The sequence below is a fragment of the Epinephelus lanceolatus genome, chromosome 16 (genome assembly GCF_041903045.1).
Source record: "Epinephelus lanceolatus isolate andai-2023 chromosome 16, ASM4190304v1, whole genome shotgun sequence".
Classification (NCBI taxonomy): domain Eukaryota; kingdom Metazoa; phylum Chordata; class Actinopteri; order Perciformes; family Serranidae; genus Epinephelus; species Epinephelus lanceolatus.
In genome coordinates, this window is record NC_135749.1 from 4868254 (window position 1) to 4895081 (window position 26828).

Genomic DNA, 26828 nt, shown 5'->3' on the forward strand with positions numbered 1-26828 from the left:
TTATTTTCTTTATCAATGGCAGTATGGCTCCCAAGGGTTGGCCAGGGGAGGCCACGGCCACCATGATACACGCTCTTGAAAATAAGTGGAGGCCAACATCACTGTCTTTAAGAGACTGTGGCGTGCTCAGACTTTAAGCTAAGTAGTGGTATCTAATAAAACTAGACACCCTAAGGGGTTGTACACATGCTGCGTTTTGCACCCTCAAATTCATTGTTTTCAATATGCGCCAGGTGAGCTCAAATACCAGATTGCCATGCATGTGTCCCCCAGGGTTCAACGTCTGCACCCTGAGATGAGCAGACTTCAACTTTTGCAATGCATCAGCACGTACTGCATGTCATGTGATGATGAATGTTGTGGAATAAACACTCAAAACAGCAACCACAACTGGATTTTACTTGTGACAGCTGCAGCTGCAAAGACTTGATGAAGCTTGTGGTGGATGACATGTTGCTCCATGGATGACTCTCCATCATCTGGGCATATCTTTGGGAAAATACCAGTCACAGGTTTAAAAAACTTAATAATAATTTGCATGCTATCTAGCTTTAGCTGCACTCACCTGCGATGACCTAAACATTCCCACAGAGACACACATTTAAAATTTGGGGAGATGTGCAACTACCAATTGTCTGAAAAGTGATATAACAAGTAGCGTAATAAATTAGTGTTGGCAGGGAGTTATACTTTAAAAAAAAGAGTAACAACTAATGAGTGATATATAACATTTTGAGTACCAAAGCAACACTGCTGTTTCCCTTTATCTCCAACTTATAGAGGACAGACTTTTAAAGCGTGGTCCCGGGATCTTTGGTAAATCAAACTGATGTAATATGTTACGCTGGGAAAGTGGCAAAACTGGCACTGAGTGAAACAAAGGAGAGGTTACACAGAATATACTCTGAAATATATGTCACAACAATAAAGACATTATTTGGCTGAAAAACTCTTTAAAAAATCTTTATTTGGCTTTTACATGTTAGCTTTGGTGCACAGTGATTAGCAGCCACAGTTTATGTGATGGCCGATCTGAGTGCGACACCGTGTGCGTTAACTGGTTACACGACTATAGCAGAGGAAGACACGTGATGTAATACACACTTTGACTTTAGGTGATATATAATGCTCAGAAATAAATTGCATAGATGTGATACACAGTATATTCTCACAGAAAGTCATCAATAAAACAATAGAATATTATATACTTCAGTTTGCAGATCCAGTCGTCTCTGTGAGCAGTGTGTCAACATACTGTGTGTCATAGTCACTGATTCCAACATGCACAGTTTTAAGGCCACTGGAAGCTCACTTTATACTTCAACAACTGTTTCATACAGTAGGGACATCAAAGGTGTAACCACCATGGTGAACACTACTATCTGTTTACTGTAGTGCAAATAATACAAAACCAGATATGGTGAGCTGCGTTTCTATAAACAGTTTACAACATTTAGGCGGCAGTTTCTTTCTTCTTTCCTCCAAAAGTGTCATGTCTCGTTTTAGATGTCATGGCGTGCATTTGAAGTTAATTCAGGATATAGACGACCTACACACACGTCACATGGTTCATTTTCTTTGGTGGTAAGATTTTAAAACCTCCTTCCTTTTTGTTTAAAGGGGACAGTTCACCCCCAAATTAAAAATACGTATTTTTCCTCTCATCTGTGATGCTGTTAATCAGTCTAGATAATTGAAGTGTGAATTGCTGAGTGTTGGAGATATCAGCTGTAGAGATGTCTGTCTTCTCTCCACTATAATGGAACTAGATGGCACTTGGCTTGTGGTGCTCAAAGTGCCAAAAAATTGTCTTTCCAGAAATCATGACCCAGTTACTCAAGATAATCAGCAGTCCTTGTCTTGAGCAGTTTTGCGTAGGAACTATTTTCTTTCTATCGAACTACACACGCCAACCGAATCGCCACACAGAAGGAAGCGTGCATCTACTGTTATATCACATAGCACCACTGAGCTACAGTAGCTAACGTTACAGCTCAGCCAAGGACGACACCATAACTGCTCACATCTCACGCTGTCACAAGCACAAAGCTCTCGTCCATGAGTAGATGCACTCTTCCTTCTGCACAGTGAAACAGTTGGCGGATGTAGTTTGGTAGAAAGAAAATAGTTAATACATGAAACTGCTCACAAGGTCTGTGGATTATCTTGAGTAACTAGGTCGTGACTTCTAGAAAGAGACATTGCTGTTGAGTTTTTTTAAATTGTATTTTTTAGTGCTTTGAGCACCACAAGCTGAGTCTCTACGGCCGATATCTCCAACACTCTGCAGCTCACACCAAACAATATAGACTCTATCAGCGCGTGAAAGAGGACACAGAACGTGCATATTAGAGGACACAAAGTGTAAAGAATGCAGGTTTCAACAGATTTTAAAAGGCCAAGAAATAATTTTATGAGGTAGTGAATGCCTGTGTGTTTGTTATGGTACATATAAGATTGATTTTGGTAAGAAAACACTGCATGTAAAGACAACCAGGTTCCTACAGGGTTCCCTTAGGCTCCCTGTCAGCTGTGATCTCATTGGACATGCTTTGAAAACAATTTAAATGTTCCTACAAAATCAATAATGTGTTCGCATGGTGCTCCAAGGCTCCTTAACCTGTGATAGTGTTGCTACTGAGAGATGCCTGTGGATCTGTTAGCAGCAGGTAGCACCTTGGAAAACATTTGGCCAAACTCGACTTTAGAGGTAACGTGATCAACTCATAGGTCCCATTTAAAATGTTTGACGAACGTGTGGAACTTTGTAGTCACCACTAAAATGACGTCACCGTTGGCAAAGCTACAGGAGCCCCTTGGTTTCTGGAGGTCACATGATGAGGGCAGACGAAGCGAGAGCCTGCTGTCACTTTGAGATGGCCTGCTTCTCCATCCCAGCCTGGGTCATGAGCTCAGACACGTTCTTCTCCAGGTCATTGATGCGGGTTCCCATCTCATCTAGTGTGGAAGTGAAGGAACAATCTGCATCTATCAGGTCACCACTAACATTATGGTCACGTCTCGGCTCGTCGTCAGAAATAAAACATAAATCCTGTCTTAGCTTTTATAATCAAGATCTATTTTTAGCTCAAAATCATTTCGTTTTTATCCTGGAGAAGACGTCATTGACAAAGAATTTCATTTGCGAAGTTAACACCAGCACAAACTAAACAGCACAACAACGGTGGAGGACCAGGCTTTTTCAACTCCAGGATTTTGTCTTTTTAAAATCTAACACATCCACCTTATTCCTGAGGGCACTACAGCAGAAATGATTACGTGCACAACTTCCTGTGAGATAGAAGAAGTAGCGGTGAGCTAATTAGTCTCATAGACTGTCTGTGGTTAGCCCCAGTGCCTGCTCTCAGTGGCTAACCGCCAACACTGGTTCTTCTCCAAAGTCATTTGCCTTCAGTTTAGCAAATACTGATTTATTTCTAACAAATATTTAACTAATGTTAACTTAGCATTTTCTAAAATGTCTCTGTGGAGCTCTGGTACCTGTTGCACTGTCCGTGTCTGTGAACACTAACAACCAGTCTGAGCTACTGTCTTCAGCAACTGTGTGTCGAACTCAACATGTCAGGATTGTTCCTGTTGCCATGGTTACCATTGATATGAGAAATAAAACCACAAGAGTTTAAATCAGAATTATCAGAAGAGAATGACACGTAGACTGACAGGTGCGTTACTCAGCGTCAGTACATGATATCCCCGTCTGACTTCAGTCTCAACCTACATTAGAAAATAAACTGAAATATGTATTTAGTCTTTACTGAAGTCTGCTGCTAAATTCAGCTTCATGTTTCACTTGGAACAGTTTTTAATAAATCAGAAGTCAACAAAACGTGTAAACTGCGTGGTTAACGTTTATTCACTTTACATGGAGCTACAGTTAATACTGAATTATGTGTTAGTGTCTCTTAAAGGGGCAAAAAGCGAAATCGTTTCACCGAAGCCAAGTGTGTCATGAGCCACTCCTCCCTCTACTTATGTTCTCCACCCCCCACCCCACTCACCTCGTCTGTGCAGCCAAAGACCGCAACATCTCCACGGACTTTCACATCCAGACGGTCCCGGTGTTTCCTCCGCAGGCTCCACTTCACTCAGCTGCCCGATATACCCGCTGCTTCTTCCCACATTAACCTGAATAACAAACTAGGGCTCGGTACTCCGGTTGGATCCAAACAGAGAGCCGGGGCTAACGTTAGCTGGGAAGCTAGCGGAGGCTAACTGGCAGTGCTGGCAGCTGAGTGAAGTGGAGCCTGAGGAGGAAGCACCGGTTAGCCCCGGTTTCACTGCAGGCAGATTCACTCGCCACAGGGGCGAGGAAATAAAACCTAAACAGCCAACTTAGTTTGGCTTAGTTTAGCAGTTAGCGATGTCTTTCACTCACTCTCAGTCTCTGCTGTGTTTAGCTATTTCCCTGCTTTCCTGTCAGCGTTAGCACTAGTTGGCTGCCACGCTAACGTTCCTACTCTTCTCCGTGAGCCCGCGGCTCATGACTCCGGCTCACGCAGAGTAGGGACGTTAGCGTTAGCTCCTGGAGTTAGCAATAGAGCTACTACGGCTACTGGAATAACTTACAGCCATGGAGCGCTTCTACCAGCTCTTCTAGTCACTGAGCCTCGCCTCCATCTCAGCAATTATATTGCATTCATTACAGGCACCATCATCATTGAAGTAGGCAGGGGAATAGCTAAACTCATAACTCGTAATTCACATGAACGTACATGAACGTGCAGCCGGACCGGCTTGTAAACAATGGGCTGGAGATCAACACAGAGAGAGGGTGTGTGAGGTCATGCTGTACTCCAGATGAAATTACACCTCTAGTTCTTCACATAGCAATTTTTTAATTCCTTCAATCTAGAAATGATGAATTTCGCTTATTGCTCCTTTATTAAGTCATCAGAAATCATCTTTAGAAGGAGCAGATGTTACCTTAAGCTGCTCGGGACATGTTAAAGTTAATATTTTAACAGAGCGAGGCGAGCTAATTGCTAGCGTGCTCGGTTGCTTTGAGATGGCTGTCAGAGATGGCTCCAAGGACTACAGACCTGTGGCATTGACCTCCCACATCATGAAGACCCTGGAGAGACTCGTCTTGGAGCAGCTCCGGCCCATGGTCAAGCCACTTTTGGACCCCCTCCAGTTCGCCTATCAGCCCCGACTTGGAGTTGAGGACGCCATCATCTACCTGCTCAACCGTGTCTACGGCCATTTGGATAAGCCGGCGAGCACTGTGAGGGTCATGTTTTTTGACTTCTCTAGTGCGTTCAACACCATCTGTCCAGCTCTACTGGGTGACAAGCTGACAGCAATGCAGGTGGATGCCCCCCTGGTGTCCTGGATTGTAGACTACTTGACTGGCAGACCACAGTATGTGCGCTTGCAACGCTGTGTGTCAGACAGAGTGGTCAGCAATACCGGGGCCCCGCAGGGGACTGTCCTCTCTCCCTTCCTCTTCACCCTCTACACCACGGACTTCAGCTACCAGACAGAGTCTTGTCATCTTCAGAAGTTTTCTGATGACTCTGCTATAGTTGGATGTATCAGCAAGGGTGATGAGGATGAGTACAGGGCAGTTGTGGATAACTTTGTTACATGGTGTGAGCAGAACCATCTGCAGCTCAACGTGGCAAAGACAAAGGAACTGGCTGTGGATCTGAGGAGGACCAAGACACCGGTGACCTCTGTTTCCATCCAGGGGGTCAGTGTGGTCAATTTCGCTTATTGCTCCTTTATTAAGTCATCAGAAATCATCTTTAGAAGGAGCAGATGTTACCTTAAGCTGCTCGGGACATGTTAAAGTTAATATTTTAACAGAGCGAGGCGAGCTAATTGCTAGCGTGCTCGGTTGCTTTGAGATGGCTGTCAGAGATGGCAGAGGTATGACCACATGATCCTGTTTGAGCTATAACAGGTGGTGCGTTCCAGTTGCTCTTGGAAAGAAGAATAGAGGACTGTAAACAAACTGCAAACAAACTGTTGCCTTGGAAATCGCCGGTTTCACTTCAACGCCAGAAGCTGCACCCATAATTCACGCAAGGTATCAAGGTATCCCAGTCACTTGGTAACGCTCAAGGAAAAATATCTTTTAGAAAATGGAGTCACACCCAAGCCACCCTCCTCCTCTGATAAATACAGAACAGTCCCTTAGCTCATCACACACTGCTCATATACAATGGACTCCCAATTTTCCAGAAGTCACTGTGTCTTTTTGACACATTTAAATCAAATACACAGAGTACAGATTTCTATTTTCCAGTCAACTCCCTGTTAAACTCAGTCTGTGCGCCCCTCAGTGGCCATGCATGGTACCACAGCTGTGATGGACAGAAAGGACACCTCTGTGATTCTCAAGTGTCCTCAGGTGTGTCTTAGCTAACAGGAAACGGCTTCCAGTCACGAGCCCACAGAAGACACACTCCTAGGTAAACCGGAAACACCAAAAGTGGCGCATGCAGTAAAGTTAGCAGCTCCAGTCAGGATGTGAACAGATTATTAATTAAAAGGATATTTTTGGACTCCAGCTGTTCAGACATCGCCTGGAATCTTCCCTGTAGTCGCTGCATCGTCTCCTCCATCTGAAGACAACACAACAGGACAGATATGAACACAGATGGAGCTTCAACAGGACACACAGCTGCCATGAGACAAACTTACCGCCTCTGTCATGTCTTTGGCTGCTTTACAGTCTGTCTTTGACATCGTCTCTGCACCAACACACTGATATTAAGATGTAATCTAATTATCCGCCATTAAATGTGACTGTGGTCGTTAGTTTGGTCAAACTGGGCCGTGACAGCGGCTGTATACGTCCCAACTCAGTCTCCCCTCAGAGACGTTAGCTGTGACTCCCATAACTTTGCGGCAAGTTGAGACGACAGAAGGAAAACAATGGCACTTCCGGTTGCAGCGTTCGGCATTTCAAAATAAAAGTCAAAGTGTTCCTTAATTGTTCAGTAACGCCTCAAAGACAGAAAGAAGAAATCATCTGTTTTAGGAGTTATTTGTGCTGAAGTAATGAACAACTTTTCATGAAAACTGTTTTAAATCATGTATAGATTTTTCTTTTTATGCCATTTATGTTATCTCACCTGTGAAACCAGTGTTTAGACTGTTGGGATAAATGTTTTGGGAGCATTTAGCAGTTCACATTAGGTTAGGTTAGTCTCTAGGTTTTTTTGGTCAGTCTTATGAGTTCTGTATATTTCACGCAGTTTCTTTTCTTAAAGTTAAACAATGTGTTCATAAACACATTTTAAAATACAATTTACTTCATGTCTGGGCCCCTGTTGTCAAGTTTTCCATAGCTAATCAGGGTGTTTCATTTCACATCTCTATTATTTCTGTTTTTGTGAACTGAATAGATATGAAGTTATTACATTTTCTTCTTTTAAGATATATTTTTTGACCATTTTACCTTTGATGGACAGGACAGGTAAGCGGGAGGGGGGATGACATGCAGCAGGGTGCCACAGGCTGGATTTGAACCCGGGCCGCTGTGGCAAAGGCCTTGTACATGGGGCACCTGCTCTACCACTAAGCCAGCAACGCCCCAAAGTTATTACATTTTCATATGTAGGCTATTCATATATATGTCCATCATGGACAAAAGTCAAAGTTGTATCTCCTTACAGCATGCTATTCTCTGTATTTAGCCAGCTAACACAGACATGGGTGTAGATTTCCGGTGGGACACAGGGGACACTTCCTCCTCAATGTTTAGAACATGTGCGTTTGTTCCCCTGAACAAAAACTTCACCAGGCACCAGGGGTGTAAATATAGACAGGGCAGGCACTGTGGTTGCACTGGGGCCCATGGGGTGGGGAGGGCCGTGTGGATGATTCAGATTGCCATGTTGGAACTGCATCTGTGTTTATAAAAAAAAAAACAAAAAAAACTCACATTAAATTATAAATGGTGCCATTTGCTATGAAAGTCAAACCCATCCATGTCTTAATTTTCTTTTCTTTCTTTTTTGGGGTAAGGTAGCCAATAGAAACCTATAACAAAATATAAAAATGCTGAGTGACTTTTTTTAAACTATTAAATCAAATAAATAATTTCTTATTCTCTTTGATATTTTTTGTCATATACAGGTATGCAATGATGATGGTTGGGTAACATGTATGTTCACGTTGTATAATGTCAAGTCTCTATTTAATCAAGCTATTTAATTTAAACAAGCTGATATGATACAGTAGCTGGTTTAGGCACAAAATCTGTCAAAACTGACAAGCTGAGCACATCCGCAAGTCCAGTGAGCAGTTATGTCTTTCAAATGTAAAAGCAGTAGTAAGAAGGGACAAAAGAGAAACATGCAGGGGGGAAAAGTAGCAGAGGTCTGTTGAAACAAAAGTCAAATGGTCGGGAGCTGGGCCAGAAAGCTCGCGACCTCGTTCCCATCTTCTCGAACGGAATTTCTTTGTTTTCCATTAGATATCAAAAACTCAAATACTCAGAGGTAAAAAAAAAAATCACTGGAGACACGTAGAATCAGATGCAACTGAGTTTAATGTGCTCGCAGGCAACAAACACATCACAGCTCAGTGAGTCAAGCTCCGGAGCAAAACTGAAATTTCTTTGTTTGCGCACTCGTTTTTATTGTGAAGATTTTCTGCTGAGTCGTCTCTTTTTTAATCCTTCCCACTTGCCTCTGATCATAATGATGTCACATTTCTGCTGAGTTTCCACTTTTTTCCTTTCATCCTACCACCATAACGGTGTCATATTTTCTGCTGAGCCTTCACCTTTTCTCCTTTCATCCTAAACCCCACCTCTTTACTTGTACTCGTAATGTTTCTTGAACAATCTAAGACCGCCTCCTCTTACCAGGGTCATTCTCAGGACAAGCTGTAATTCCCCTAACTTTCCACCAGTATTTCTGAGCCCATCCTCATGCTATTTTTAGAAATGATGCCTAGGTACTTCTCCACCACAATGCTTAAGTGCTCAGTGAGTGTGTGTGTCATAAGAATACATAAAATAATAAACCAGTGTGTGATTTGTCAGTTGCACAGAGTACATTGCTTCAACACGTATCTTTAAACGTCAACTTAAAGGTACAGTATACACACTTCAGTAAACATTACACTACAGGTCCTTGAATTAGATCTCTAGACTCTTGCTGCTAATGTAGAAATGCAAACTGCAGCCACTGGCTAATTTAAAAAGCCAGGGTGCAGAGAGAACAAGAAAGTGAAAGGAGCAGAGAGGTAATAGCCAAAGAAAAGTGTGAAGAAGCATATGAATTGGCAAAGGTGAGTAAAGCTAGAGTAAATGTGAACATGTCCTGGATAGGTTTATGACACTGAATTTGGAAATTGATGAACTGGGTGTGGATGAGGGGCCCAATCTGAAAATTTTGTCCCCCGGTCAACAATTCCTGTCATCAGCATTGATGCAGAACTCACTCAGAAGCTGTCATATAATGACCTCATTAACGACCTCGCAGCCAAGAAATGCAGATGTGTGTGCCTCTGTAGAGGCTCCCGCAACTTCTGAAAACGCCTACTCCATAGTTTTCAGTGGAGAATATACTATATCTGCAGAATCGTAAAGTTTCGTAAAGTTTACTTCTGTTTGTGTGACAAGGACAGTTTTGTTTTTCTTATTATTTATTTATATTTATTCTAACAATAATGGTATTGATATATCATGTCATATCATATTAGGGATGCACAAACTATCAGAAGCGGCCAACAAGCTCTGTCTCAGTTATCAGTTATTGGTCAAATGAGTTGTTACGTATGGGATAGCAGCAAAACATCCAAAGTAGAACAACAAAGCAGTTGAGCAACTGCGCTCAGGCCCCTAAATCCTCTGCAACACCCCAAAAACACATGCTGGAAATGACACGTTATTATGTTTTATTATGAAGGTATATTGCACTGAGCTTCCGGTCTCATGCTGACTCACTGTGACTAGCTTGACTTTGACATCCATGGTTGCAAATGGGCAGAGCAGTTTTATTAACCCTTTGTAGACTAGTTCATCCTGTCAGGCAGGTTAGTGTGTGTGTGTGCGTGTGTGTGCGTGTGTGTGTGTGTGTCCTGTGTGATGCAGAGCAGCAGGAACAATTTCCTGTCCTCTGGCGTTTACATAAGAGATTATCCTGGATCACAGTGACAGATGAGAGATGAGATTGTCTGCCATGAGAGTTACATAAGTTTCATTAAACCTTTATAAATCTGTATAATCTGGATTTTGAGTTGGTGACAGTCACTCCTGGTGAATATGTTAGTGTGTAGCCGAACATAATTAGAGAGGCCTGTTAATCTGGAGTGCAGAGCTCAGTGTGCTCTGAGTCTCACTGGTGTGACGTGCGAAGCTAAAAGTCAACTCAAACAAACCAGGTTACATGAAATATTTAAAAAAATGAAGCTCTACCGACGGGAAAAAATAGGCAGAGTGAGATTTTCTATTGGGCCCTTCTGCAATGGATGTTGCTCTTCAATACAATATTTATGGCAAGCAGCAGGGCCAGATTCAATCTGTACAGGGGTCTGAGGGGCCCCAGGGCAGGAGCACACTGTGCCTGGTTGGTAATCCAGCCTTAGTTTGCAGGAGGGCTGTTTGAAAATATTATTATCATTGTGAAATCTATTAACATGCACTGCATACAGGGATTTTTTCATTGCAGAAAGTGTCCCTGTAAGCCATGACAGTGTGACAGTGAGTCAGCATGAACAATATTATTGTAGTACCCTAAAACTGAAGCAGCTACATGAACTTTATTATTTACCCTGCATTCATGTGGTGTGGGAATAATCGGGAACAAAATGAGTTTCTGAACAGACCAGACAACTTTTTGCTCAGATGTAATTTGATACTAGCCTGTAAACATTAGCATGGTTACAGCAAATAGTTGTCCACTCCATGTAAAGTGATTTAGATTAGTTTTAAAAGTTGCTTATTAGCACTGAAAACAATATTTTTTATGGGATGTGCTGGTGTAGCAAAAAGTGTGGGACAAAATCATTTTAATATAAAGCTTTGACCTATTATCAACTTGTTTTTACCTGCTCTGAGCAATAGAATACAACACATCTTCTTTGTAGCGTCCATGTTTTGCTCGGTATGCATTTTTAACTTCTAGCTATTTGGAATTAGTAGAACCTGTAAGTACATAAAACTAAGCATTGTCTCTGAACAGAAAGTAGTTCTGGAAAAAAATGATATCCCCATATGGGGACGACGGGTCTATTTTTAATAGACACAAGTGTCTAATAAAGTATGAAACAGTTTATTTCCATGCCTAAACATTGTTGTGGAAAAACAAAAAAAGCATACAATGCTACAAGTTTTGTAGTTCTACGAGTTAAGGAGCGATCACACCGAGATGAAACGCTAGAAACGCGACGCCAGTAAAACCATTGTTTTCCTATGATACGGCGCGTCTGACCGGTGTTTTTGTAGATGCTTCTTTTTGGATGCGCGTAGACCCTGAAAACTTAAAATATTTTCAACTTTTTTGAGCGTCAGACGCCAGTAGCTAGCATGTATTGAATAAGCGCTTCCAGCGTTTCAAGCGTCTTTGAAACGTCCGTGTCTCTAGTGTCTCATTTCTTTGTGATCACCCCCCTAGAGGTCACTGTTCAAGCGTCCTCAAATAAGACGATAATAAAGTCCCAGTGTCCTCAGATAAGTACTTCCTGATTAAAAGCTTCTCAGCTTATTACTGTTGCTAAAATTGGTCGAATGTATATGCCAAACCAAACTACAAACATTATTAAGCATAAATCGACACGTTTCAACCATGAAAATCTGATCAGGTTTTGGACCTTGTCAACTTTTGTGTCGGGATCGGCTGCAAGCTGACTTCGTAGAGATGGCTGCCATGTTGTCTTTACACCGATTAGTGTATTGTGCTTTTGCTACCAATAGATGACACAACATAGGATGTCCATTAACAAGGACAGCAGGTCAAAGTGAAGTAAAATGTCGAATAAGGTGCAACAAACCCCAAAGTTGTCATGAGGCTGCAGGGTTGCGGGAAGTTAAAGCTCATGAATACACCAAATTCGGAAAAACGACTTCCCAACTTGGGACAATAGCACAGTATTTGTCAATAACTCATTCTTACTAGTAGAAATTTTGTTCCATGATATTTAAAACTTTGATAGTACTAGTCAAAAGTAAATTTAAGGTATGTACAAGTGGCCTTTAAAAATGTAATAGCTAGACTCGATATGTATTGCAGATATCTGCAATTAAATTCCTCCTCGTCAAAATGAACATTTCAGATATTCATAATGAAATTCTTCCTATCCATAATCGTCATTTCAGAAATCCACAGCATCATTCTTTTGATGACTAATTACGTCACTTTTGCTGTTGTGCATTGGGCTTTCAATTTTTAGATTTTGGATATCTGCAATAGGATTCTTAATAGAAATAATTCCTGTTTTAGATATCTTTAGTCCAATTGGTACTCGTCACAATTTTAACTTTAAATGTCCAAAATGAAAAAAAAAATGGTCCAGATATCCATAATGTAATTTTGAATATCCAAAATACATTTTGACTTGAAAAGCATCATCATGGATATCTACAATAAGCATTATTACAAGGGAAAATGCAATTCCATATATCTACAATTGTTTTGTTTTTTTTTTTAAATATTTTTTAGGGCATTTTTTGTTGCCTTTAATTGATATGATAGTGAAGTGTGAGGTGGGGAGAGAGAGGGAGAGACATGCAGCAGGGGCCCACAGGCTGGGGTCAAACCCGGGCTGCTGCGGCAACAGCCCTGTACTTATATATACAATTATAATTATGACTAGTAACTATTTGATTGTAGACATCTAAAACGGGAATCATTCATATTAAGAATTCTATAGCAGCATTTTGGGTATTTTGAGATACTTCTACGCACGAATGACAAAAATGACGTCATGTATCCCAGGAAGAATTACATGTGGATATATATAAAATGTTTATTTTGATTATAAAGAATTTAGATACAGGTTACTATGGCAAGCCGTTTTAACATTTAATAGCTAGACTGGATATTCATTACTGATACCTGCAACATAGTTTTGCCTAGTCAAGATATCTGTAATTAGATTTTGACTAGTCAAAACTGAATTACAGATATCTGTAATTCAGTTTTGACTAGTAAGATTCAAACTACTTTTGCCATTCATGTGTATGGGGTTTGTCATTATAGATATCTCCAATGTAGTTGCAGATATCTGCAACTGAATTGGAGATATCTCTAATTCCAGTCTGAGATATCTACAATTTAATTTTGACTAGTCATAATTCAAGTTCAAGATATCTTTAATTATCATCAACTGACGATATCTACATGGTCCTTTCTAGATATCTTGAATTAAGTTTCAGATAGCCAGAATTAAATTGTTGATATCATGAACTTGAATTAGAGATATCTCCAATTCAGTTGCAGATATCCGCAACTACATTGGAGACATCTATAATGACAAACCCCATACACATGAATGACAAATATAGTTGTAATCTTACTAGTCAAAACTGAATTACAGATATCTGTAACTGTAGTTTTGACTAGTCAGAATGACGAGATAGCTTCAATTAAAATTCATACTAGTCACAATGACATTACGACTAGTCAAAATGGTGTTGTTGATATCTATAATGGTAATTCAGGAAAGTCAAACTTAGCGATTAAATGTTAAAACGGCTTGCTATAGGTTTCTGCAATATATATCTTGTCTACCATAATGGTCAAGCTAAGACGACAGTATGAAAACATAATGTTTCGTATTCAAATGAAGGACAAAAAAACAGAATTTGGGAATAACAATTTAATACTTTTGGCCAAATATTTCATACATAAATGCAGATGTTTAAAAACTACCCCTATATTTAATGCATATCTAAATGAGATATTTATGAATATTTATGTACTTTAATTCTTGACTGACCACTTGTGTTGTTTTATTTGGTTATTTTATTTTGATTAGTGGGTTATTTATTTATTTTTAGGTCTGTCTTATTATTTAATTGTTTCTATGTTCATATACTTCTGATATTGCTGCTTAGTTGTCAATCCTAAGTAATTATTCGCTCTGTATAAAACTGCCTTTTTGTATTGTATTATAAAAATGTTCAACAATAACAATAATAATAACAACAACAACAATAATAATAATAATAATAATAATAATAATAATAATAATAATAATAAAGACGACACTTCCGGGTCGTGTGTGAACCATCTTTACTGAGTCGAACATCTTTGACGTAGCGCGTGACGTGTTACGTTACGTATCAGGAAGTGTGCGCTCGACCATAGAACACAAACCAAACACACACTGGGCCAGTCAGTGAGGAAACTCTTATGATATAGAGACTCTGTACAGAAAAATAATTTCATTTCAAAGTTTCCTGACAGTTCAAGGGCTTTTAATACTACTTCCGGCACATTTTGAGTTTCTTCTTCGGTGTTTCGTGCAGCCTTTTAAACAACGCCAGCTAGCATCACCACAAGTGTTGAATTAGAGAAATGGGAGCAGATTAGGAGCCGTCTCCTCCTCTGCAAACACTAAGCGTTGTTCTGTCGCTAACACACTGATGTTGGACTGTCTCCAGATGTTGCTGTAACGCTGCCTCCCGGCTTGTCGTCTCACATTCACAGCTCGGCTTGTGATGGCGTGGCAGTAGCAGCCTCTTTGTCTGTGTATCCGTTTGAGGGGACTATGCACGCAAAACACGGATGTTCCTCTTTTCACAAAGTCATCACAAGGAACCAGAGGAGGACAACAAGCTTCTAGGAGTCTTAACTGAGCCAGTGACAGCCAGCTGACATCACTTGACAACTTGTAGCCCCGGTGTTGGACTGGTGAGCAGCTGAACATGGAAGATGAGGTGTTTGACCAGATTGTGTCCGTGTTTCACAACCTGGTGTCGTGGATCGCTGCTGGTGCCATGGTGTTTGGTGGGATGGTGCCTTACATCCCCCAGTACAGAGACATCCGCCGGACTCAAAACGCAGAGGGGTTCTCCACATATGTGTGCCTGGTCCTCCTGGTGGCAAACATCCTACGGATACTCTTCAGGTGATAAATCATTCCCTGTCTGTTCAGTCGACACCAGACCTGCTTCAGTAATCTGACAATTTAACACTTTTTTTGCCTGTAAAACAAATTATACACGTTATGGAACAAGATTTAAGGTGTTTCTAGAATCAGTGGGATATTCTCTGAAATTCGGCTTTAAATAAATTGTCTTAGGGGTTTCCATTGCATTGCTACCACCTACTGAAGTGGTGGACACGTTATGAGCAACAGATGACAGAACTCAGTCTCAGCTGCTGATGGATTGGATGTATGCTGAACTAAATTATGTTTTCTACTTATAATAAGATGCTTTTGATATCTGCATTTTATACAACCAGATAAAGGCACATCAGTCCCTCACAACAGCAGCTATCAGGAACCCAAAAAGCAAACTACTGAGCAGTTTACTCTAAATAATTGTTGGCCTAGTGTGGCAGGTACTTTGAGAGCGATAAAAGGTACAGATGGACTCTTCTGGGATGCTTGTTTGCAGTTGACTTCCTCGTTGATATCATCTGGAGACAAAAACATCTTTACAAGCTGCTGCATCTAAGTACCATCATTTTATTGAGGCTGTCAGACACTGTAAGACAACTAGAGAAGCATGTGTGTTATGGTGGTGATGTCATGCCTGCTTCATGTTATATACTTGCTTTCTTCCATTAGATTTGGCCGCTACTTTGAGACCCTGCTGCTGTGGCAGAGCATTATCATGATCACCACCATGCTTGTCATGCTGAACCTGTGCACCAACGTCCGCATGGCCACTGAACTCAACACCAAGAGGCGCTCCTTCATAGGTCAGCAACCCTCCGCAGGGCCTCTTTACAGGCTCAGTTATCTCGATTTATTGTGTGAGAGAATGTGTGTGTGAGTGCTTTTAAGTGCCGCTTCAAATTTGGTTGTGTGGGAGTGTGTGTGAGGGAGGGTGAGCGAATGTGTGATTGTGTGTGAGTATAAAAATACAGTGAGAACAAGCAAGAGTGTGTGTGTGGGCAGGTGCGTGGGTGAGTGTTTCAGAGAAATGTAGGAGGCTTTGAATGATTGTGCACGAGTGAGTGTGAGCATGATGTTTACAGGTCTCCTTACCTCCCACCATGAGTGACGACCTTAAGTCGGCGACGTTTGAATAATCCAGTTAAACCTGCTTCAACACATTGTATGAGTGTTGCAAACTACAAGTGAACTTTGACACTGAACAACACCGATGATTGTTGTCCGTGACATGACGTGCAGGATGTGTGATGCAAAATGGATTCCCAGAAATCAGCCCTCTAAAGGAAAAACACTGGCTTCATCCTGCACCTCAGTCTTTGTAAATGAACGGGCATGTAGCTGTTTAAAAAATCTTTAAAGCATTACATTTTTCCTACATAAGACATTTTTATTGCTACCATTTCTAGTTTTCAATTAGTGGACAGGCACCAGTATTACAGTATTACAACTCCAAATCCAAAAAAGTCGGGATGCTGTGTAGAATGCAATGATTAGTACATCCTTAAAATCATTGTTTTTGTAATTAAACACTCATTCTGAATTTGATCTGCCTGCAATACATTTCAAAAAGTTTGGAAAGCAGTTGTTTATCACTGTGTGACATCACCTTCGCTTTTAACAGCACTCATTACAGCAATTGCTGAAGTTTTGAAAGTGATATTATCTCCCTGTCTAGCTTGATATACAGCGTTATATTTTGCACCACACATGTTCAATAGGAGACAGGTCTGGACTGGTGTACCATGTCATCTTGTTCACAATTATACCTGTATAATTTTTACTATAATTTGAAAAATTCATATTGTGATACTTTCAGTGTTTCCACTTGTTAGCATATTGATGTCATACTGTTACCCACGGCAACAACAAGCATGTCTGAAAGTGAAATTATCAGCGACTCCTTGGTGGTTCCAGTAAAAAGAGGAGCAGCTTCAGTAGTGTGGAATAAACTGTGGCGTCCTGAATGTTTTCCTTTTCTTAGCGCTCAGAGGGAACTCATTCAGCGGCTCCTCTGGCAGCAGCACAGCGTCTCTCCCTCTCCTCTTTGATTCTGTCACAAACCTTTGCTGATGGAAACCTACGTGAATAAACTCCATATATGTGACTGTATCATAACAGCCTGTCACAGGTTACAGCTGATGATTAGAGGAGAAATGGCAGAGCATAAAGGTCCAGGTGGAAAAAAAAAAACTCAGTCATTTAGGATTTTACTCCAAGAAGGAAATCAGCTGTTGACTTATATATATAGATCCCAGGGGACATTTTTTGTATCTGGGAGCTGTTTAAATGTGTAATCAGTGGCAGATTTGATTTAGCTGAACTATTAATATTGTTACAGAATCTGAATCTCATTCTGAGTTACTGTTGTTGTTCACAAACTAAAGAAATGAGACACTAGTTTAGTTTTTACTGAATATATGAAGCAAACTGTGAAACTCGATCACTTATTTTGTTCCAATTCTTTGTTTTATGATTTGTATCGTCAAGAACATCGTTATCGCTGAAATACCCGTCGTTATCGCAGAAATACCCAATTCCCAATACCCCCCCTTAGCCCTACCCCTTGGCCCTACCCCTACATTTGCGCGTTCCCGCGAGGGGTAGTGGTGTCCCAGTTCCTTTTTGCGTGTAGGGTTAGGGAGCATAACGAGGGGTAGTGGGTATGAAACTAGCCCTTCAGAGTGAGGGATTTCAGATGCTGACTTGCCAGCGAGGGGTAGATGTCACCATGGCTACCACCGAGCAAGAGACGGGGGAAAAGTTCATACATAGCTAACGTTACCGTTGTCAGGTTGCTTGTTAGCTAGCTAGCTAGCTTGCACTATCTGTCATTTGTCCTGTTCTGCAAAAAAACAGATTTTTCACATTTCGATAACACGCCAGCTACTATAACTATGCTGCCTCGTAATGTTAGCTGGTTAGCTAGCTATCTATCTAGCTAGCTAGCTAACCAGCTAACTAGCAGAAGTCCCCTGTCGTCTGTCGTTCATCAAATGAAGCATGGTGAATACAGCAAATGCGATCAGTAGGATGAATGAGACTCCATTGTAGATGCTGGTTGGAAATGTAGATGGCTCACAGCTTCCTGTTTAAAATAGTTACGTATGCGCGAACGTAACAGACGCGGTGACGTAGTGAGTGGTGTCCCAATTCCTAGGGAAAGATTTTAACCCCTACCCCTCGTTGCTTCATTTCGAGGGCCAAGGGGTAGTGGGCAAAGGCAAGGGGTAGGGCCAAGGGCAAGGGGTAGGGCCAAGGGCTAAGGGGTAGTGGACAAGGGGGGGATTGGGATTGGGCCTTAGCCCTTAGCCCTTGTCTTGGCCCTTCCCCTTGGTTTTGTGCATTCACATGAGTGGAAGTGGTGTCCCAATTCTCCGTCAGCTTAGCTCTTTACCTGACGGAGAACTGGGACACCTCTTCCCCTCACGTGAACACGCAAAACCAAGGGGAAGGGCCAAGACAAGGGCTAAGGGGAAGAAATGGAATTGGTCCTAGGTCTGTAAGAGCTTAGGGCTTGAGTCAGCGAGTCTGTAAGGGATCCATTTGGGATTGGGGGATTGTCTTGCTGGAATAAGCAGGGACATCCCTGAAAAAGAAGTTGTGTGGATGGCAGCGTATGTTTCTTCAAAACTTGTGCCAGCATTCATGGTACCTTCACAGATGTGCATGTTACCCATGATGCCATGGGCTCTAACGCACCCTCATATCGTCACGGATTCTTGCTTTAAACTTTGCATTGGTAGCAATCTGGATGGTCCTTGTCCTCTTTAGCCCCGAGGACACAACGTCCATGATTTCCCAAAACAATTGAAATATGTGCCCACAGAGTTTTTCACAAAGTGAAATTTGCAGCGTCCTTTGTTGAGAACACCTGAGCCTTTCACGGATGCCCTTTTCATACCTGATCATGATATCACCTGTTACTGATAAACCTGTTCACCTGTGGAAGGTTCCAGATTTTTTTTTAGCATTTCACATCTTTTCCAGTCTTTGTCATCCCTGTACCAACCTTTTTTGGAACATGCTTCAGGCATCAAATTCAGAATGAGTGTATGTTTACAAAAAATAATGGAGTTTATCAGTTTGAACAAACGATATCTCATCTTTGTCAGGAAGGATTTGCTAATCATTGCATTAGGTGCCCTTAATAAACAACTGAGACAAAGGGAAGTAATACAAAATGTCCCCAATCCAAAGTGATGTTACTGTTCCTGTAATCAAACTTACACTGTGTCTTTCTTAACAGCCTCACAAAATTATTCAACACCACATGTTGACACACTGGATCCTGTTTTATATGCACCTCCTTATGCACACAAATGGATAAGGAACAGTCCTCTTTGGTTTGCTAAGTAATGTGTGTTAAGCCTGTATCACGTGCTGTATGCAGTGCTGTGTTGTACTCCTGCTCCAGGACTGGATGCTCCGCTATGCTTCCTGTCCCTCTGGCAGTCTGAAGAAAGGGGAGGGGAGGACTCCTGAATAATGAACGTTAATGTCTGAAGGCTCAGTGTCAGATGACACTCACAGATTCAATGAATGAAACTCTGGAATCCATGACAGAAACTAAAATATTGTAGGAAAACCTGTAGCTGCAGGCCAGTCAGCCATCTTGACAACCAGGAGTCAGGAAAAATGTCCAGCATTTAAAAATGAATTTTCCAGTTGCAACAGGTCTGCTATTGTTGTGATGTTGGGACATGACGTCTGTTTAGTTGATGCCTTCATTCGCAGTGCAGATTATTTGTACAAAAAATGCCCTTGGTGTTTAAAGGCCTTAATCCTGGAGGCAATCAGTAATTTTGCGGTTCCACGAATCGCCCATGATGACCTCAAACTTCTGACCCAACTGTCACATGGTGTCACACAGTCATGCCCAAGCTCAGTAACCTGACGCATTTCGGATCACCTCAGGCTTTGCTAAAATAATTGAAGAAAACCAAGCTCTTTTCTCTCTCCCTGTTTTTCCCCCCTTTATTTTTTTTGTCTGTAGCGACAGACAGTAAGGACGAGGAGATCAGAATCCCTAAGAGGCTCTTTCTGGGTATGTACAGAACCTACTATGTCTGCCATGAAACATCAGTTGTAGTTCATCTGCCTCTCCATCTCTGTGTCTCGTGCATGACGACCCAGTGTGGCTCCCCCTCCAGCACAGCCAACACTAACCGATGACTAACACCATTTATCACATGACTGAATGAAGCATGAGCTCATTTCACCTGCATGTAGTCCTGCTGATGCATCCATGTTTGATTCACGAAGCACATTCACTGTCCATCCGTCGTAGCAACCCCCGGACCAGACAGCTTTCATTGACAAACCCATGTGAATGTGATTTGCATGCATTGTTTGTGCTTAAATCTGTCATGTATATGAGAGGACAGTTTAGGAGTCACAGTGAACTAACCTGTTGATAGCACAGTTTGAAGCCTTCTGCTGACATCTTGTAGTTTTTCTAACTTAATGCTTTTATCTTTGCCATTTGAAATGTCTGTTTGATATTAGCTCTCAAACCAGATGTGTGTTCCTGTGTGTTTAATGACCCTTAAAGTGGTGCATGCTTTTTTTTATACTGCCTGAAATTTGAATATAAAGCACCTTTTAATGGCTGATTCGTGCAAGTTGATGTCTTCTAACCGGCTTTTAAAGACTGTTCTTTGAACTACACTTGGTTTCAGCACAATGCCTCTCTTATAATGGATATGTCAAGCTGCCACAGGTGCACTTTCAGCAGGAGAAGAGCTGCTAGGTTCTGCTTAAAGGGACAGACAGATATTTTTCCTTTTACCTGTAGTGCTATTTATCAACCAAGACTATTAAGAAGTAAACTTCCGAATATTAGAGATATTGGCGGTAGAGATGTCTGCCTTCTCTTGGCTTGTGGTGCTCAAAGCGTGACGTCCTAACCCTCACCTATGGTCATGAGTTTTGAAAGAACGAAGTCATAAATACAAGCAGCCAAAATGAGTTTCCTCCGGAGGGTGTCTGGGCTCAGCCTTAGGGATAGGGTAAGGAGCTCGGACATCCAGAGGAGCTCGAAGCTGCGGCTCCTTCGCATCGAAGGAGGTCAGTTGAGGTGGCTCGGGCATCTGATCAGGATCCTCCTGGGCGCCTCCTGTTAGAGATGTTTCAGGCACGTTCCACTGGTAGGAGGCCCTGAGGCAGACCCAGAACACGCTGGAGGGATTTTATATCTCATCTGGCCTGGGAACACCTCAGGGTCCTCCAGGAGGAGCTGGAAAGCGTTGCTTGGGAGAAGGACGTCTGGAGTACTTTGCTCAGTCTGCTGCCCCCGAGACCCGGCTTCGCATTAGTGGTTAAAAAATGGATGGATGGATATGAAAAGCTCAACAGCAATGTCTCTTTTCATAAATCATGACTCGGTTGCTCAAGATAATCCACAGACCTTGTTGTGAGCAGTTTCATGTAGGAACTATTTTCTTTCTATTGAACTACACTAGCCAACTGTATCACTGTGCATCTCCTCATGGACAAGAGGCTCTCGCCTGGGATCCACTGGCGTCACCGAGAATCGTTGCCAGATGCGACACCTACCCTGAAAAAGACACTTTGGAGGCGGAGCCTGGAAATATGCGGAAATACAGATGGACGCGGCTACTATAGGAAAGCTCTTGCCACTGCTACGATTAGCTTATCTTCCATTGCCATGTTGTTCCAGAGAGGGAAAGTAAACGAAACGTCATGACAGACCACCACCGAGCTTGCTCCTCATTGGATAGTGTCCTCGCGTCTGACGGGTTAATTTGCATAAAGTTGAGTCGCGGTCAACTTTTGGACGTGCCGGAGCTGCTCACATGGCCGCGCCGCCTACCCAAAATACTTTGTGGGGACGTCAGCAACGGTTTGACCCGATCCATAGGAAATGAATAGGCATAAGCATCATGGCAGACACAAAAAACGCCAGTGGATCCCAGGCGTCATGCTTGTGGCAACGTTAGATGTGACCATTACCGGCGTCCTCCTTGGCTAAGCTGTGACATTAGCTAGCATAGTTGTGGTGAACTTACAGTAGATGCAAGACTTTGCTTTTGTCACATTCATCCGATTAACAAAGAATCAAAAAAGAGAGAGGTAAAAGACAACCATGTTTAATAGCTCTCATTCATCAGCGAAACTATATCAAAACGTCCATTGCATCTCTGCCAGACAAGTGTGCAGACTCTGATGAGAAAAACTGTAATTTTACCTGGCTGAAGACAAGAGCTGCTGATCTACCACTGCATCAACTGGTAGTTTCTATGCTATTCAGTGACTTAAGTGAATTTGAACTATCCCTCTTAAACACCAAAGTCAAACAAAAAACTAACTTATCGAGGCAGCGGCAGACCAGCAGCTCCCATGTTCAGCGAGGTAAAATCCCTGTTTTTGTTAATGGAATCTGGCTTTGAAGAGAGCATAGATAAGTTTTTCACAAAAACGAGAACCCCTATGACTTCAAACATCAAGAATGTCATCTGTGTTTGGATTCTTTGTTCACCAGAAGCATGTGTAAAAAGCAAAGTTGTCTTTACAAAATCAATATAACACAGGGTGAATAGTTGATATACAAATGGTCACTTTGTGGGTGAAGTATTCCTTTAACTCCTCCTGTTTTCTAAATGTTAGACATCACAACAATTTGGCTTATGTCTGATGATTATGTTATTTCCTGATTGCATAAAACTGGACATTGATTTCTTTAATTACAAAGTGCACACTGAACACAGAAAGTCTGCACTATGGAATTGGGAAATAGTTTTAGTGGAGAAATGGCTGTTGTTCCTGCCATGGACACTAGATGGCAATAGGAAACAATATTTGTATGAGGTGAAAAAGCACACTTGGCTCAGAGTGGTATAATATATTACAAATTCTCCTCTTGGGACTGACTAATGCACACTAGATGGCTCGGTATTGAAGTACTATTTTGTACCCTCTTTTTGTTTTTCAATCATTTTTGGAGAAGCAGGAGCAGAAACCATTTTCAGCAACATGATGGCTCTCTGTGGTCCAGCCTGTTTCTGGCATCAGACGAGGAGCAGGATGTCTCCTTGTCTCCGGTGCCCAGATGTTGTGCTCCTGGCTCAGTTGTGCCCACATGTTGCAGCTGGCTCTGCGGCGCCTTTACGAACGCTCATCGATCAGTGAACTCTGCCAAGCATCATTACAGTTGACAGAACATGGTGTTCTTTGATCGCAGCTTTGCTGGCTTGTGCCGGCTCATTGATCTGCTCGTAGAAATATCAAAGGTAAGCATGTTGTAGTCTGCTATTGATATGAGGATAAAAACACCCAGGCAGAGGAAGGAAGAGATGAAGGAGTGGAGCAGAGTCGTGGATTGGTTAGACACGCAGCGTCACTTTAGAGGCCTGGAGCGACTGTGGTCAGCGTCAGTGCTGTGAGATGGATATAGGATCAGAGATACAGCAAAGCAAATTTTATAGAGCGCTAACAGTATATATAGAACCAAACTGATGTCAGCGTGCAGCCGTGAGGTGGAACAACCTCACATTGTGTCTTTCTGCAGTGACTCACCATAGTGTTGTTTAGTCAGCAGGACATATTCTCAACCTGTACGTGTCTCTTATTGTTCCCTTTGTTCCCTTTATGTTCTCTAAGCGTTCACCGTAGCGCAGATTTGCTCTCAAGGCAGCACACCTTCATTATCACACCAGGAGTCTCCATCAAACAGCTGGACATTTGTTCTCAGAAATAAAAACAGAGTGCAGCTGACTTTTAATTGTACTTGCCAGGATGCCTAAATTAGGCTGTACTATAATAGATATGGCTGTCTGGCAACATTTTAAGCATTGTATTTTATAATGTGTCATTTGGTAGCTGAGATACTATCATGTAAGTGATGGTTCAAAGAACGCCTGCGATGCCCCAACCATAACTGCACAGCTGGCCACATCTGTGCTGTACTGTGTCGTCCTTTGTTGTAGACTGTGTAGTTTTATTTTGGAGGCGGGAGACATCCTGGTGTCATAGCAGCTCAGTGTGATTTATATGGAAGAATGGCTGCTGCAATCCTGTAAGGAGATTAAAAGATCAAATCATTTGGCTGTGTCAGGTTCAGAAATGCTGCCGATCACTCAGGTGGAGGTAAAAAGGTTTGGAGGGAAAAACTGAGATAAAATACCCGTGTAAAAAGTTGTGACTGTGACAGTGGGGGAAGTTTCACTTTGTCTAATGTGTGCCAGAGTCAGACTTTACTTTTAGTTATGTTGAAGACCTGACAGAGGAGAAACCCTGATTGGATTTTTCAAAATCTCCAGCAGCATATAAATGAATTTGTGTCAGCAAGCAAACCATCAAACTGAGGCTCTGCTCCATGATTGAAAATCCTGTATGCAAACTTCAGGGCGTCTCTATGGTTTCAGACTCCGGGGTGGCATGGCTGTTTGTGAAGCAGCAGCTCAGTGTATTGTTGTTAAAGGGATTTCAACCAGCTTTGTATCATAAAAATATGGCTTATATGTGTAAACGAAGTGTTATATCTCCCTGCTCATCTGCCAGCAAAAATGATTGCCTTATTGTTGAAGACAAATGTGTTCATAAGAAAGGTGTTCAGCTCTTTGCAGAGTCCCTGACCGCCACATTAAGTTGCATGATGGAAAAAATATCTTGAATTTCACCACGCATTATCTCTCCTCCTCCACTCCCCACACTCTGACAGCAGAGACTGAAGGAGAAAGTTAAGAAAAAGTTCTTAATCTTTTTAATTTAAGAAGTGAAACCAAAACTTTGGATTTCCTCTGGCTCTGGGGCTGGTCCTAGAGGCCAAAAAACTGAAGGAGGTTCTAGTGGTCATTAGGGTGGTTCTAATGGTCCTGAAGGAGGTTATAGAGGCCAGAAAGCAGGTTCAAAGGGTCCTGAAGGAAGTTCTAGTGGTCATTAGGGTGGTTCTAATGGTCCTGATGGAGGTCCTAGAGGCCAAAAAGCAGGTTCAAAGGGTCCTGAAGGAAGTTCTAGTGGTCATTAGGGTGGTTCTAATGGTCCTGATGGAGGTCCTAGAGGCCAAAAAGCAGGTTCAAAGGGTCCTGAAGGAGGTCCTAGTGGTCATTAGGGTGATTCTAATGGTCCTGATGGAGGTCCTAGAGGCCAAAAAAGCAGGTTCAAAGGGCCCTGAAGGAGGTTCTTGTGGTCATTAGGGTGGTTCTAATGGTCCTGAAGGAGGTCCTAGAGGCCAAAAAGCAGGTTCAAAGGGTCCTGAAGGAGGTTCTTGTGGTCATTAGGGTGGTTCTAATGGTCCTGAAGGAGGTTATAGAGGCCAAAAAGCAGGTTCAAAGGGTCCTGAAGGAAGTTCTAGTGGTCATTAGGGTGGTTCTAATGGTCCTGATGGAGGTCCTAGAGGCCAAAAAGCAGGTTCAAAGGGTCCTGAAGGAGGTCCTAGTGGTCATTAGGGTGGTTCTAATGGTCCTGATGGAGGTCCTAGAGGCCAAAAAAGCAGGTTCAAAGGGCCCTGAAGGAGGTTCTAGATGTCATTAGGGTGGTTCTAATGGTCCTGATGGAGGTCCTAGAGGCCAAAAAGCAGGTTCAAAGGGTCCTGAAGGAGGTTCTTGTGGTCATTAGGGTGGTTCTAATGGTCCTGAAGGAGGTCCTAGAGGCCAAAAAGCAGGTTCAAAGGGCCCTGAAGGAGGTTCTAGTGGTCATTAGGGTGGTTCTAATGGTCCTGATGGTTATAGAGGCCAAAAAGCAGGTTCAAAGGGCCCTGAAGGAGGTTCTAGATGTCATTAGGGTGGTTCTAATGGTCCTGATGGAGGTCCTAGAGGCCAAAAAACAGGTTCAAAGGGCCCTGAAGGAAGTTCTAGTGGTCATTAGGGTGGTTCTAATGGTCCTGAAGGAGGTTATAGAGGCCAGAAAGCAGGTTCAAAGGGTCCTGAAGGAAGTTCTAGTGGTCATTAGGGTGGTTCTAATGGTCCTGAAGGAGGTCCTAGAGGCCAAAAAGCAGGTTCAAAGGGTCCTGAAGGAGGTCCTAGTGGTCATTAGGGTGGTTCTAATGGTCCTGATGGAGGTCCTAGAGGCCAGAAAGCAGGTTCAAAGGGTCCTGAGGGAAGTTCTAGTGGTCATTAGGGTGGTTCTAATGGTCCTGAAGGAGGTCCTAGAGGCCAAAAAGCAGGTTCAAAGGGCCCTGAAGGAGGTTCTAGTGGTCATTAGGGTGGTTCTAATGGTCCTGATGGTTATAGAGGCCAAAAAGCAGGTTCAAAGGGCCCTGAAGGAGGTTCTAGTGTCATTAGGGTGGTTCTAATGGTCCTGATGGAGGTCCTAGAGGCCAAAAAACAGGTTCAAAGGGCCCTGAAGGAAGTTCTAGTGGTCATTAGGGTGGTTCTAATGGTCCTGAAGGAGGTTATAGAGGCCAGAAAGCAGGTTCAAAGGGTCCTGAAGGAGGTTTTAGTGGTCATTAGGGTGGTTCTAATGGTCCTGATGGAGGTCCTAGAGGCCAAAAAGCAGGTTCAAAGGGTCCTGAAGGAGGTTCTTGTGGTCATTAGGGTGGTTCTAATGGTCCTGATGGAGGTCCTAGAGGCCAAAAAGCAGGTTCAAAGGGTCCTGAAGGAAGTTCTAGTGGTCATTAGGGTGGTTCTAATGGTCCTGATGGAGGTCCTAGAGGCCAAAAAAGCAGGTTCAAAGGGCCCTGAAGGAGGTTCTAGTGGTCATTAGGGTGGTTCTAATGGTCCTGAAGGAGGTCCTAGAGGCCAAAAAGCAGGTTCAAAGGGCCCTGAAGGAGGTTCTTGTGGTCATTAGGGTGGTTCTAATGGTCCTGAAGGAGGTTATAG

The 26828-nt window shown here is 42.4% G+C and overlaps 1 protein-coding gene across 2 annotated transcripts in view; it reads left to right on the plus strand.

Annotated features, from left to right (window-relative positions):
• Window positions 1–14258: 14258 nt before the first annotated feature.
• slc66a2 (solute carrier family 66 member 2) overlaps window positions 14259–26828 on the plus strand; it is a 49298-nt gene continuing 36728 nt past the window's right edge. The window contains exons 1-3 of one of the 2 annotated variants that reach the window (XM_033637581.2): window positions 14259–15054; window positions 15721–15854; window positions 20045–20095. In XM_033637581.2, the coding sequence (XP_033493472.1) occupies window positions 14852–15054; window positions 15721–15854; window positions 20045–20095 (388 nt within the window). In that variant the 5' untranslated portion in view covers window positions 14259–14851. The remainder of the gene's footprint in view (window positions 15055–15720; window positions 15855–20044; window positions 20096–26828) is intronic. The other variant, XM_033637583.2, reaches the window with a different exon arrangement.